General features: G+C 54.0%; 1 protein-coding gene across 8 annotated transcripts in view; it reads left to right on the forward strand.

The window, feature by feature from the left end:
* The window catches only part of CCDC102A (coiled-coil domain containing 102A), a 37,197-nt gene that overhangs the window by 22,340 nt on the left and 618 nt on the right, over positions 1-14,239 (forward strand). For 3 of the 8 annotated variants that reach the window (XM_064580688.1, XM_064580690.1, XM_064580684.1), the window contains 5 exons: positions 15-40; positions 160-2,185; positions 5,632-5,751; positions 10,185-10,602; positions 11,835-11,944. Coding sequence is in view for 3 of the 8 variants with exons in the window: in XM_064580690.1 (XP_064436760.1) it covers positions 15-40; positions 160-164 (31 nt within the window). In the remaining 5 variants the exon portion in view is untranslated. Of the gene's footprint in view, positions 1-14; positions 2,186-5,631; positions 5,752-10,184; positions 10,603-11,834; positions 11,945-14,239 lie in introns of all 8 variants that reach the window. The other 5 variants (XM_064580686.1, XM_064580687.1, XM_064580685.1 and 2 more) reach the window with 5 other exon arrangements.

Below are 14,239 nucleotides of genomic sequence, written 5' to 3' on the forward strand. Positions count from 1 at the left end.
TATCTTTCCCCCAGCTCTGCTCTAGGTAATGAAATTGCAGGTAATTTTAATTTTATTTTTGCTGCTTAATTCCTAAACCCTCTATAACCAGCAGATTTATATTAAATCCAGTGGAAACTGTTATTCAGAACACAATAGCGTACGTTTTTGCATCTGCAGGTTGAGGTGGGTTTGAGACACCTGCCCTTAATGAGATGCTCTAGATGAATTCTCGGCAGCAGGCCTGCTTTCTGCAGAAAGAGGTTCTGTCAGCATGGTTTTAGCCGGCGGAAGAGGTGAGCTCCCTGTGCTTAAGAGGTGTGCAAGGAGCCGCTGAGGCTCTGTGCCTGTGGAGGGGAGCTCACTCAATGGCTTTCTCTCTTGTGGCTGTCTGAGGGGCCCCTAAGGACACAGTGCTGGGATGCAGAGGGTGCCAGAGCCCAGCGGGTGGTACATCTGGGCACAGAACGGTTCAGCTGTTGCCACGCCTAAACCAGGGATGAAACTGGTGAGGTGGGGTTTGCTGTCGTGGCAGAGAGGCCCCAGGTTCCCTCCTGGGCTCTGAGGGGAAAGGAAGGAGTGGGCCACCCCTGGCCATGGGGAGCCATCCGCCATGGGTCTTTCCACACAAGCCAGGGCCCGCAGGAAAAAAAAAAAAAAGCTGTGGGAAGAGGGCCATTTCCTGCCAGGGGTCTTTCTGTTTTCTCTCCCAAACAGGAAGTTTGCCCCAGAAGAGGCTGAACTGCTGCCCTTTGACCCCCCCAGGAGCCAGGCCCTCACTGACAACAGCCCTGAGGGCCGCCTCCCCAGGCCCCAGGCGGACCTGCCATTCCCAGACACAGAGCAGATCCGCTGGCGCAGCGGGCTCCCCCAGACTGCCTGGCACCTCCGGCCAGAGTGCTGAGCAGGGGCCCCGTTCCCGCCCCTGTGTGCGGGCAGGGCCGCTCCAGAGAATGTCAGCGAGGAGAGGGTCTGGCCTCCCACCTCACTGTCCAGAGGAGAACCAGTCTCGGGAGGGGAGACACAGCCACAGACCACAGGGCTGGAAGATTCTCCAGGCCTGGAATGCGCTGCCTCTCTTGCATCCCTTTGTTCACGGGGGCAGCCTCTGCCAACAGAAGCGTCAGCTTTGGCTCCCGAGATGCTTTAAAAACGATATTATATGCATGCTAGTTTATTTTTTTTTTAATCTTTTTTTTTTTTAAGATTTTATTTATTTGAGAGAGAGAGAATGAGAAAGAGAACACATGAGAGGGGATAGGGTCAGAGGACGAAGCAGACCCCCTGCCGAGCAGGGAGCCCGATGCGGGACTCGATCCTGGGACTCCAGGATCATGACCTGAGCCGAAGGCAGTCGCTTAACCAACTGAGCCACCCAGGCGCCCTGCATGCTAGTTTAGTAATGGGGAGTTTCTCAGAAAAGTGCAGGTTTCCTTCTCGTGAGGAGTCAGCACGTCGGCCCACGCTGGGTTCACACTCCCGTGGGGTCGTGGCCCCCGGGCAGGGAAGCGGGTGCTGCCCAGAGTGGGGCACAGGCACCTCGGGGGGCCACAGTCCCCACCACTCCCTGCAGCCTTACTCTGCATGCGCCTTATTTATACGTGGCCCCCCGGAGGCCATGTGAGCCTTCTTCCACTGGCCCGAAGTCAGCGTGAGCTCTGGGGGGCCGGGCCCACGGGTCGGCCGTGGGCTCAGAGCTCGTGCACGCAGGGGCGACTGCCAAGAACAGTTAACACTTACGGAGCCACACCACGTGCCTCACACCCTTTGAGGCTGGCCTACCGTGTCTTCCCTCTTTTGATCAAGGATGCAGAGCCTCAGAGGGAGCAAGTAACTAGCCCAAGGCCACAAAGCTCATCAGTGAGGATGCTGGCGTTCCAGGTCAGATGGATCGGAGGCCAGAGCCCGAGCTCCTGATCACGGCTCCCACACCCCACCCCTCCAAGGCAAGGCCCCACATGGCACGGCCCCTGCCCTCCGCTGCGGCCCGACCACCCTCCACTTGGCCCAAGACCCTGCAGCTCCAGTCCCGTTGTGCTCCCCGAGGCCACCAGAATCGCCCCTCCCCCATCAAAGTCCCACCAGCCCTTCCAAGCTGAGCCTACTTGGTTCATTCGAAGAGTGGTAGCGGGCTGTGTACTTGTCTGCTTCTGCCGTCCCACCAGATGCTCCTGGAGGCCAGAGAATCCTGCCAGCAGCCGGCAAGGTAGCCTGGGCTTAGTGGGCATCTTTGAAAGAGGGGAGGGGAGGGAGGGAAGGAAGACGGATGGTATGCTAGAAGGCTGAAGCCAGAACCGCGCCGTCCCCCCCAACTCCAGCCCCACCGCAGTGCACTGCAGGACCGATCCTGGATGGGTCCGTGTGCTGCTCAGATAAGAAGTCTCCCGGGGCAGATGGTCCAGTATCAAAAGCCCCAGCAGCACAGGGGCAGGGCCTGGAGTGCCAGGGCAGGCTAGAGAACTGGCTGGGCCAGACTGCCCCTCCTCCCCCTGCAGGGATGGGCTGGGGGCCCTGGGGTTGGCCGCCCCTTGCTCTCCCTCCGGCAGAGGTCATGTTGCCAGCCTGACTCTAGGGGGGTGGGAGGCAGTCTCTAGGGTTACCTGCATGGAAGTTCGGGCCCAGGAGTGACCCTGCACCCCAGCCCTCCAGATCAACGTGGCATCTAGCCCCAGCTCTTTCAGATTGGGGGTGTGGGGGAGGTGCGGCTGTGTCTAGCAAGCCCCTGTCCCTCTCTGGGCTTTCATTCCCCAATCTGTAAAATGAGTACAATAGCAACTGGGTTGTCCAGACCCACACCCAATAATATGACTTTACAGTTAGTGTTATTTTTCTGGCTTTTCCTCTGCTCTGCATTCCCTCCCAAGAACCCAGTGCCCTGTCTGCCTGGGGCCTGCCAGCCACCCTGGGCACCCTTCTGGGTAAGTGAGGGGGATATTGGAGGCAGAGGCGGCACCCATGAACCAGCTGCAGCTCTCAGCCCCCCACCCAACCACCACCCAGCTCCTCTGCCTACTAATTGCAGGGTTGCGAGATGCCAGCTTCCTCCCAGGCCCCAGGCGGACTCCTCCCCATGGAGCGGGGCTCCCTGGAAAGCCTCCCAGCTCTCCTCCAACTGCACAGACCCAGCTGCATTGAGGGCTGTCTCCATGGTGCTCAGACACCTCCCCCCCCCGCCCTTCCGCAGGAGGTAGCCTAAAGAGGTGTAAACATGAAGCCTTCCTCTGTGGTTTTCCCACTTCCCAGGCTTCCCGAAGTCAGAGGAGCGCATCCTAGCCTTTCCTTCCCCCACTCAAGAACTAGCCATGGCTCCCCACTGCTGGACAAATAGAGTCTCACTCCACATCCTGGCCTTGGGGGTGCTCTCTACATGCCCTTAAGCACGTTCCCCAAGTCTCCTTGGTCTCAGGTCCAGACGGGGCCCTTGCTATGGCCTTTCTCCCAACCCCACTGGATTCACCAGCACTGTCTCTGCCCCTGCACCAGTGACCTGGTCGGACTGGGTGACAGCTCTGCGGCGAGCTCACCCCTGGCCCTCCAGCTCTGAGGGCAGGGGTCCTGCCTCTGGGAATTTGGATCTCCCCAAGTGAGGAGGGAGGGGATCATTCAGAGCTGACGCTCCTCCTCCAGGGAGTCATTTAATTTTTGTCATTACAACCTGGGAGGTGGGCAATGGCATGATGGGGAAAGCGAGGCCAGAGAGGGAAGAGACCAGCCAGTGGATGACAGGACAGGGATCTGAACCCAGGCAAGTCCACAGGCCGCTGTTCTCAGCTACAGCCTGCAATGTGGGTCTGGGGTCTGGGGGCTGAGTCGGTTCAGAGCAGGCGGGAGGGAGGGAGGGAGGAGGAAGCTGATGATGCAGAGCACCGGGGACATCAAGCCCTCCTCCCTTCAGATACTCTGCAAGGCTCTCTCTCCTCCCGCACCGCACTTTAGCCTCTAACTTAGGGAGCTCGGAGTGGGGAATCTCATTACCTGGCTGAGTAAACTGCGGTCCAGAGAGCAAAGCAGCCTATGCACGGTCCCCCAGCAACCGTGACCTGGGACGCCCCAGGCCCTTTTAATCGTGTTGTGATCTTTCACTCCTTTGACCTCCATTATGATAACTCAAGACAGCGAGTGGCGCTCTTCTACCCCTGCTAGACGCCTGTACCCCTAACCTGCCTTCCTGAGCCTGCCTCCGTTTCTACACATGTACCGTGGGGTGCTGTGGGCATTAGAAAGCCCGTTTGCCAAGCTCCCAGCACGGGGTTCAGCTCCCAGCAGTACAGTTTGCTTTTGTCCAAGGGCCCCATCGTGTCTGTGTGCAAGCGCCGTGCACTTGTCCCTAGGGCGTGGGGATCTTGGGATCTTTGGGATCTGCCTCCAGCTGCATGCACCGCCCCCTCAGCCCTGCTCAGTCGCCCAGTCTCTTGATTCCAGGATGGAATGAGGTTCAGGGGGTAGCCCTGGGAAAGCGAAGGCACCTAGTCCGTTCCTGGACCACCAGCTCCTTCCCCACCAACCCCACCCCAGTGGCTGACAAACTGGAATTCTGTGTGTGATGAAATCCCTTGGGATGTGGTTGGTGGGAATCCCTTATGGGATAAAGTTTATCTGATCCCCCAGTGCCCCCAAGGGCTGAAGTGAGGAAGCTGCCAAGCGGAGGAGGGTGGGGTCAGAGAGAAATCAGGTGCCACGCCGCCAGGCAGTCTGCCTCTGACTTCTTTTGATGCTTATGACAGCCCGGTGAGGTGTCACAATTATTCTCCCACCTTAGTGGGTGAGAACACTGAGGCTGAGACCCCCAGCGGCTTCCCCAGGTGTCCCAGCCGCTGAGAAGCAGGATCTGGACCAGGGCCACTGTTGTCCAGAGCTGGTGCTGGAACCTCCGTACCAGCAACTCCTGGGGCACTCTGCATGTACCATGTGCCCCTCCCCAGCCTCCGGGGCCCTGGGAGGACTGGATGGCGTCTCTTTTCATCTCCCACCATGTCCCCCTCTTTTACTGCGTCCCAGTCCGCTGGCTTCCTTTTTACTTTCAGTACCCCAAGTCTGTTCCCGCCTCAAGGCTCTAGGTATGCTGTTCCTTCTACCCTGAAACTTCTTTCCCTCCACATCCTTCCCTGGCTCCTCTAGCCTCACGGAAATTCCCTCTCCTGTGCCCATGAACCTCCATCTCAGTCCCTTGACGTTGATTTTTCTGGACGGCTTCTCCTTTTGCAATTGCCTATTTATTCACCTGGCTGGTGCTGACTTCCCACTCCTTTCCAGCCCTTGAATGCTCTGAGGGCTAGAATTTTGGGTCCTTTTTAGTCACCTTTGTAACCAGCACCTACACCTACCACCTAGCAGGAGCTCACTGAGTGTTCAGTGAATGGATGAATGAATGATTAAGCGAATGAGCAAATGAATGAGGGACCCTCCATGCTCCCTCTCAGGCCCCTGCTCTTTGTGCCCAAGGCCAGTCCCAGAGGCTCAGGTCGGTCAAAGGCAGCAAGAGATGAAGTTATAAAGCAGGGCAGGCAAATGGAGTGTGCAAAGTTTTTTGAGAGGAAACTCAAAGATGCAGTGCTATTAAAAATTGATATTTCAATGAGATAATCCCTCTCCTAGGCTTTTAATTGATTGTCTAAAAAGCCTTCCTCTGTTGTTATGCTTCTTTATTTGCAGGGACCATTAATTTTTTTTATGGACGATCAAACCCAGATAGAGCGGAAAGGCTACCGCATGGCTCATCCCAAAACAGTCACTAAGGCGCCAGGGACAACATCTAGGGGTCGACCAGGACAGGTGAGTTAGCCACGGGGCTGGCCCTAGATCTGGATACTGGGAAGAGGGGGAGCCCCTGCCCTCCCTGAACATACACACGCACCTGCCGCTGCCCCCAGCCCCCCACAGGCCTGCGTGAAGGGAGGAGGAGCAGGTGGGGGCTCCATAACGGTGTAAGGCAACCGCTGTGAGGCAGATCCCACTGTGGGAATGGGGACCCCTGGGATCCCCCCTTTGCCACTGGTGGCCAGTCCCCCACCACTCCAGACCTCCACTCCCCATCTGTTCCTTGCAGCGTGGGGCTACAGGTAGACAAGGAAGAGTAGGCGGGTAGGCGTCAAGACCTCTAGGTTCTGTCATTTCTTCCCAGAGGGGGTGACACTGGCAGACTTTGAGGGCCAAGCACAGAGCCAGGAAGGGCCACTGTTGCTCATACCTTTGTTCACTTCAGCATTCCTCTCCTGGCTTTGCAGGCAGCCCTCAGGTCTACACCCCCTCCCCCCCCCAGAGGGACCTTGGCCACCTTCTTTCTGCTTCCTCTGACCCTGGCTCTGAATCAGCCCCTGTGCTCTGCTCCCAAACTTGTGGCCGTGGACATGTTCTGGGTCTGCCAGGTCTCTGGCCACATCTGCTTCTCCCCTCCTCTCCCCTCCCCGCCCCATCCATCCACACGGTCCGCCTGACAGGTGGCCCCAGAGGGTCCCCGCTACAGTGACAATGGGGCTGGGCTGGGCTGGGCTGGGCTGGCCCCTGGTTCTTTCTTAACTCATGCGCCCATGAGCTGGCCTCCCTCACCTCCTCTCTGCTGCTCCACACTCCTGACATCTCTTTTCTAGAAGGGAGAGGCCAAGCAGGGCCTGTGGCCTGTGCAGTCACAGCGGGCCCAGGGCTCGGAAGGACCTCTTGCTTGGTTTAATGCTCTGTTGTTTAATTCTAAAGGGAGTCCCACAGTTTTATTTTGCACCAGGCCCCACGGATTACGTACCAAGGTCTGCTCCAAGGGACGGACCTGCTTCAGGCAATGGCCAGAGGGTGGGTCCCCAGGGCAGAGCACCCCCGCCTTTAGCCATCACCAGCTCCCCGGAGGACTAACCTCATCCCCGTATCTTTTCCCCACCTTCCCCACGTCCCCCTCCGCTCAGAAGCCCTCCCGGCTCTCATCACCTCTCTGTGAGGGCCCCCCAGAGGACGAGCACATTAGTGGGCCATGTCTTCTCCAGGCATCTCTCCGTCTCAGACTTGGGGTGGGGGCTCAGAGGAAGACAAGGGCGTCCTCAGATCCATGTGTTTACCCCAGATAGGTACGACTCCTGGCAAGTAGCCCTCTGGACGCCTCAGAGCAGATGAGGCACAAGTCTGTTTAAGCCATCCGTGGAATTCACACTAGCCTTTGGCCCACATGGGTTTTCTTCAGGCAGCGGCTACAGCTGCTTTGCCCTCATGGGCCCTGGAGACATGCATGAACTCAGGTGGCAGAGGGTTAGAGCTCTCCCCCACCCCAGAGCAGCCTGGCACAATGTAGCCAAAACAGACGGGTCACTTGCAGAAGCCTGGAAGCACAGGGAGCATATAAGCGTCGCTGCAAACGTTTAGCCACACCGGGCTCCTTGTGACATTGTTTACAAAACCAAATGTGGAGAGAGCTAAATGGCCAGCAGTCGGGGGCCAGTCAAGTAAATGAGGTTACCTTTCTCCTGGGGGACACCAGACAGCCAAATCAGCTTTGTTAAAGAGGGGGTGGGTGCAGAATCAGATTTGAGTGGAGCGCACAACATGGGCTTGGCTTCCTTGCTCTACATGTGGAAGAATCAATACCATGGTGTTGGGCTCTGGGTTTTTCTTCTTTCTTCTCCCTGACTCTCTTGGCTCCTGGTGGCTAGTCACCAAGGGGTCAGAGACACTTGACTTCCCGAGGATCTGTCCCCTGCCGCCACCCCTCTCACTACCCAAGCCCCACCGCCTCTCTCCTGCAAGACTTGCCTTGGCTTCCTGTCTTGCCCCTGCCCCTCCCGCCCCAGTTCCATTCAGGCCCCTCCATCCAGTCTCTTAGGGCAGCCCGAAGGACTTGTTCAAAATGGGAGTTGGATCCTGTCTCCTTCCCTATTTAAAAATCCTTGACAAATTCCCCATTTCTATTAAGATGAACACCAAACCCTTGAACCGGCCTTCAGGGCTCTCTGTGTGGCCACCCTCACGGAGCACCATCCTTCCCCTCTTACCTCTGCGTTGCAGCCACTCCAGTCTCCTCCCACAGTCATATACAGAACAGAATCTCTTCTGCCACAGGGCCTTTGCACGTGAGTTTCCCCCAACCCAGAACACTCCACCCTCCTCCCCTCTTCACCTAGTTAACTCACCCTTGCTTTCATCACTTTCTCGGGACACCTTCCCAGACAGGTCAGCTCTCCCCGTATCTCTTCTAGCCCCAGATAACCCCTCCCTCACCCTCTCTGCCCTTCCCACAGTCGCAGCTACAACTGAGTTCTGAGATCAATGCCTGTCGCTTTCACTAGACCATGAACTCCTCAAGGGCCGGCTTGTTCTCATCATGCCCCGTGCCTGGCACAGAGTAGGTGCTCACATGTTTGTTGAATGAGTCAATGAACCAGGGAGGGAAGGCTGGCTCAAGCACTCAGCCTCCCCTCCCTGGCTGGCTAGCAGGCCCGTCCAGGGACCAGCCTGTCAGACCTGCTATTAGCATATCACACGAGTGCTCAGGGAAGGCAGCCTGGGGGACCCAGGAGAAGTGCCCGCAGAGCCATGGGCTGGGAGGCGGGGCTGGAACGCTGCCTCCTTCCGGAGGGCTGCTCTCTGCATCCATCGGAAATTGCCCCTGGCCCAGCCTCCTTTAGAGGAAGCAGAGGGAGCAAGGGGGCCCCATCTCCTTCCTCTCCAACCCCTTCCTGGTCGGTCCCCTTTGATGTGAAGGTTCCTGGGGAGGCTGGTTTGTGTCACTGTGGAGCTGGGGGAGGGAGACAGTCTGGGGCCTTGGCTTAAGTGGTGAACTGACCCCGATCTCTGTGCCCTTGGAGGGCAGAGGGCCTGGGGCTCCCACAAACGCCAGCATCCCACCAACACCATTTGAAAAGAAGTCATCAGTATGAGGACTGCGGCCGGTTTGCTCAGCGTTCTGGGGACTCCTCGAGCCTCCAGATTTCACCTCCTCTGACGCTGGCTCTATCAAGCCCGCCCTTTTCCCAAGAGCGGTGGGGAGGGCGGGTGAGGAACTTGCAGGTGGCCTCCTAGGGGACCAACATGGACAAGGATTCCCATCCTTCTAGGTAATGTCAAGGCCCCAAGAAACAGAGACCGCATGGTCCCCAGTTCAAGTTCTGACATGACTGCGTCATCCTGAACAGATTCTTCTATTTACTGGGCCTCGGTTTTTCTACCCGTGAATTGGGGATTGCAGTATATACTCTGGATTGCTACTGTGAGGTTTAATAGGCTGGTACGGTGTTTCCCCAAGTGTGGACTCACACCAGCATGGTAAATAGGATGATGTGGGTCACACTCCACAGAACAGCCTGAACCAACCTGGGTCGCACAACAAGAAAGCAATTGCCTGTTCATTTTTCTTTTCACCCTCTGCCGGTTGCCAAGGAAAGTGTCAGACAAGCGCTGGTGTAGGTTTAGTACCCACTCTAAGAGCTTGTCAGGCAGGCCATGCTAGCCAGCATGTATTTAATGCATTTGTTTTATTTTTTAGGCATTTTATTTATATAGATTGTTCGCAAGGCAAATAGAAAAATGTAAGGCGATTTAAAGAAAAAGTATTGAGCCAATAATAGTACAAGAGATGCTTGAATCGGGCAAAAAATTGCCAAGGGGCTGGAGTGGCTGGGCTATCCTGTTGTGGTGCGGGTGAAAATACTTCGTAAACTCTCAAGTGATGTACCAACACGGGAGCAGGGGTGAGGGACCGAAAGGGTCAACTCAGTAGAAGGGCTTTGCAGGGAGAAAATCTCAGGCCTGAGGGGCTAAGGTCAGAGTGTACTATAAATGATTTAAAAATATAACACGTGATAAAGCCCCCCTTCCATTCTGTGCACAAGGCACTGGGCAGATCCTTCCACAAATAGTATTTCATGTCACCTTCATTGTTCCCGTTTCTGGAGGAGGAAATTGAGGGTCCAGATGGTGAAGGGTCTTGCAGCAGAGCTGGGATGGACCCCCAGAGGCTTCCCCGCCTCTGTCATCAGGATTATCAAGTGCCTGTGAATGCTCCCTCCTTCCTGCGCTCTCCTGGCCGGACGCCCGGGTGAGGCCGGTCCTGAGGCTTGGGTTGTCCTCAGCCTCACAGCGGTGATGAGAATCCCGTGGAGGAGCCCTTCCAGAGAACTGCGCCCACACCTCCACCCTCAAAGAGCCCCATCCGAGGGAGGGTAGGGAGTGATCACATCCCTTAACTCCAGCTAACATTTTGTACTTAAACAAGTTTTTTCTTTCTTTAGGATTTATTATTATTTACTTACTTGAGAGAAAAAGAAAAAGAGCAAGAGCGCGCACGTGGTGGGAAGAGTAGGAGAGGGACAAGAAGACTCCACGCTGAGCGCAGAGCTGGACTTGGGGCTCGATCTCACAACCCTGAGATCATGACCTGAGCTGAAGCCAAGAGTCGGACGCCTAACCGACTGAGCCACCCAGGCGCCCCTTAAGCCGCTGTTTTAATTGAGAAATTCCCACCTGGCCATTGTAGGAAATTTCAGAAACCAACAGACGACAATAAACAACAGCTATGGATGAGGACTGACCTGTCTGGGGATACCCCTTCCCAGGTGCAGGGTCCCCTTCCAATGGCTTTGTATGTATGTCCTCAGAATTGGTCACCCCCACTTTACAGACGACAAAACTGAGGCACAGAGGAGCTGGGTAAGTTGCCCCAGCAGTGAAAGCACGGCTGGAACTAGGTGGTTGGTTCCAGAGCCCACACGCCTAAGCCACTGCCCGTCTCTGCCTGGAGCCCTCCCATCCTTCAGAGTGCAGCCCTCGGCAGGCCACATGGGGTCTGCAACCCCTCCCCCTCCATCAGCAGAGGGAAATAGAGTCACAGAGCTGAGGTCACACAGCCAAGCCCTTGTCCCTTATCCACTGCCCAAATGTCCCTGGGCAGCTCATCCTGACCAGAGTTGCCGACTGCCTGGGCTTTGGTGTTCCCTCCCAGCCCGGGAGGACCAGGGGAGCTAGAGAAGGAAGGAAGGCCCTGGGTATGGCCAGTGTTTACAGCCCAGGAGTAGAGCTGGAGGGGCAGTCCTCTCTGGCTCTCCCTTGTAGCTGCTCCAGTTCATTCTCTCCCAGATCGATCAGGCCCCAAGCAACTGAAACCCTGAGAATGCCCAGGCAAGAAGCAAAGCTGGTCTCCCAACCAAGAAGGAGTATTGGCTGCAGAATGAAAATATTAGAAATTAAAATGAAAATATTAGAAATTAAAATCAGTCCGCCTGGTGAGGCTGAGCGGCCTTGTAGCTCAGCAGGCTTGGGTCTGAAAGAGCTAATAAAGCAAACACAACCGGAGATCAGGATGCTGCCCAGCCCTGTCCCGGCCCCAGGCCCAGCATCTATGCCAGACTGAACAGGGCTGGAGACCCCCAGCCGTGAGCTGGAGAGCTGCACCCACTTGGCACCAACCTCTCCTGGTCGGCGCTGGAGGATGGAGCTGGGCATTCACTCATGAAGTTGATTTTAAACTTGAGGACACTGAGGGTCTGGGAAGGGAAAGGATTTGCCAATGTCCTCACAGCCGGAGGCCTCCAGGCTCCATGTAAGGCTCTTCCCCATGACCCACCGCACCCCAACCTCCCCTCTCCGCACCTACACCCAAGGGTTGAACCAACACCCCCCAGGTACAACGTCTGAGTTCAGATTTGGAAACCAGATCTTAGATTGTTCAGAGTAGTAGTTCGCAAATACTTGATTTGGGGTAGCACGTGGATGAAACAGTTCCATATTTTGAGATGTGGTGTGTGTTAATATAATAGAATCTGTGATAATGTGATATTGTGATACGTGTGTGCGTGTGTTTGTAATCATACAATATGTACTCTTTTTGTCTGCCTTCTTTCACTTTCAGCATAATTATTTAATCTAATTTATTTTTTTTTAAGTAGGCGCCACACCCAGTGTGGGGCCCAACGCGGGGCTCGAACTCACAACCCTGAGACCATGCGCTGAGCTGAGATCAAGAGCTGGACGCTTAACCGACTAGGCCACCCAGGTGCCCTTCAGCATAATTATTTTAAGATTCATCCATTTCGTTGGAACTATCAGTAGTTTGTTCTTTTTATTACTGTTGTATTTTGCCGTATGTGTGGATCTATAAAATTAGCAAAAAATGCAAACTAATATCTAGCAACAGGAAGCAAACTGGTGATTGCCTGGGGACTGATGGGGTGAGGGAGGGCAGAGGAGAAATGAGAGGGAGGGAAGAAACTGGAAAGACGAATATATTCACTATCTTGGTTGCGCTGCTAAGTATATCTATATCAAAACGCATCACACCGTACATTTGAAATGTGTGCAGTTTATTATAACTCAGTTACACTTCAATAAAGCTTTAATGTATATATAATACACTATATATACATATATAGTACATTTTATATATATGTGTGTGTATATATATATTTTTATTTATATATATAAACTGGCACTCATCCAATCTGTGATTTGATGAATAGTATTACTTAATTCAAGGGCAGAGCAGGAGTGGTGTTTATGGGTTTTTTTAATTTAGTTTTTATTTTTTAAAACATGTTATTTATCCATTTGAGAGAGACAGAGCAAGAGAGAGCATGAGAGGGGGAGAGGAAGAAGCAGGCGGAGGGAGAAGCAGACTCCCCACTGAGCAAGGAGCCTGATGCGGGACTCGGTCCCAGCACCCTGGGATCACAACCTGAGCTGAAGGCAGACGCTTAACCAACTGAGCCACCCAGGTGTCCTGGTTTGTTTGTTTGTTTTTTCTTAAGTGAGTTGGCACTTTTGCTTCTGGAAAGATAAAGTAGTCCCACTCTTCTCTATTCCTCCAAATAAGTACAATTAAAAACCCTGGAACTTAGATGTAAAACAAATACAAGAAGACTCTGAACAACAGCACGGGGAAGGCAGACAGGCTAGGAAAGGTGGGACCCAAGCAAGAACATGTGGTGAGTTCCTTGGATTTTCGCTCTGCCTCGTACATTGCCCTCTAGATGCTGAGGCAGTCAGCCACCGGGAATTGCCAGTGGGCACAGACTAAAAGAAAGCTCCAACAAAAGCCTGCTCTATCTAGCCTGAAAAGGGGCATCCTGGCAAAACAGAGAACTTTTAGATGATAACCATCTACGCCAGCCAAAAACCACAGAAAAAAAAATGTGACCCCACCCTCACCCACACCAGCAAAGCCTCAATGGGGAGCCCAGACTTCCACCCTCAGCAGGCGTCCCCAACCAACAATGAGGCTCCCTGCTGCCATGTCAGTGGAGACCACATGGGGAGCTGACAATAATGAGGCACCTCTCTCCCTCTTCTCTGGGGTGGTATCGGAGGAAGTCTAGTGGAAACTCAGGACTTTCACCACTGCCCTGAAGAAGTGAGTCCACCTCCCCTGTGGTGTCAGTCAAGAACAACCCTACCCAACAAGAATGAGATCTGCCCTCCCACTTGTCAACAGAGGCCAAGTAGAGAATCTAGACTTCTATCTCCACTTGGCTGTAACCAGGTGCTGGCTGGCCCCCACCCCCCATCCCCTGCTGGAGCAGAATCAGAGAATACCAGCTAAAACAGAAAGTTTAAATAAGATCTAGAGTCTCATAATATGAAAGTGTCCAGATTTCAAAACATCACTAATACCAAGAATCAGAAAGATCACAAATGAATTAAAAAAAAAGACAACCAGGGCGCCTGGGTGGCTCAGTTGGTTAAGCGACTGCCTTCGGCTCAGGTCATGATCCTGGAGTCCCTGGATCGAGTCCCGCATCGGGCTCCCTGCTCGGCGGGGAGCCTGCTTCTCCCTCTGACCCTCCCCCCTCTCATGTGCTCTCTCTCTCTCATTCTCTCTGTCTCAAATAAATAAATAAAATCTTTAAAAAAAAAAAAAAAAAAAGACAACCAAGGGGCACCTGGGTGGCTCAGTTGGTTGAGCGTCCAACTCCTGGTTTTGGCTCGGGTCATGATCCCCAGGGTCATGAGATCAAGCCGTGTCAGGCTCTGCACTCATCGGGGAGTCTCCTTGAGATCCTCCCCCTCTCTCTCTTCTCCTTCACCTGCTCATTCTCTCTCTCTAAAATAAATAACCTTAAAAAAAAAAAAAAGACAACCAAGAAATTTCAAAACTGAGATGACAGAGATGTTAGAATTTTCTGACAAAGTGTTAAAGCACCCATAATTTTAAAAAATGGTTCAATGAAACAAATGAAAATATAAGTCTCAGTAAACAAACAGAAGGTGTAAAGAAAACTAAATAGAAATCTTAGAACTGAAAAGTACAATCACTGAAATAAAAAACTCAGTGGGTGGGCTCAACAGCAGGATA

The sequence above is a fragment of the Mirounga angustirostris genome, unplaced genomic scaffold, assembly GCF_029215605.1.
Source record: "Mirounga angustirostris isolate CCGP_5_RB_7025 unplaced genomic scaffold, mMirAng1.0.hap1 SCAF_16, whole genome shotgun sequence".
In the NCBI taxonomy this organism is placed as follows: Eukaryota; Metazoa; Chordata; class Mammalia; order Carnivora; family Phocidae; genus Mirounga; species Mirounga angustirostris.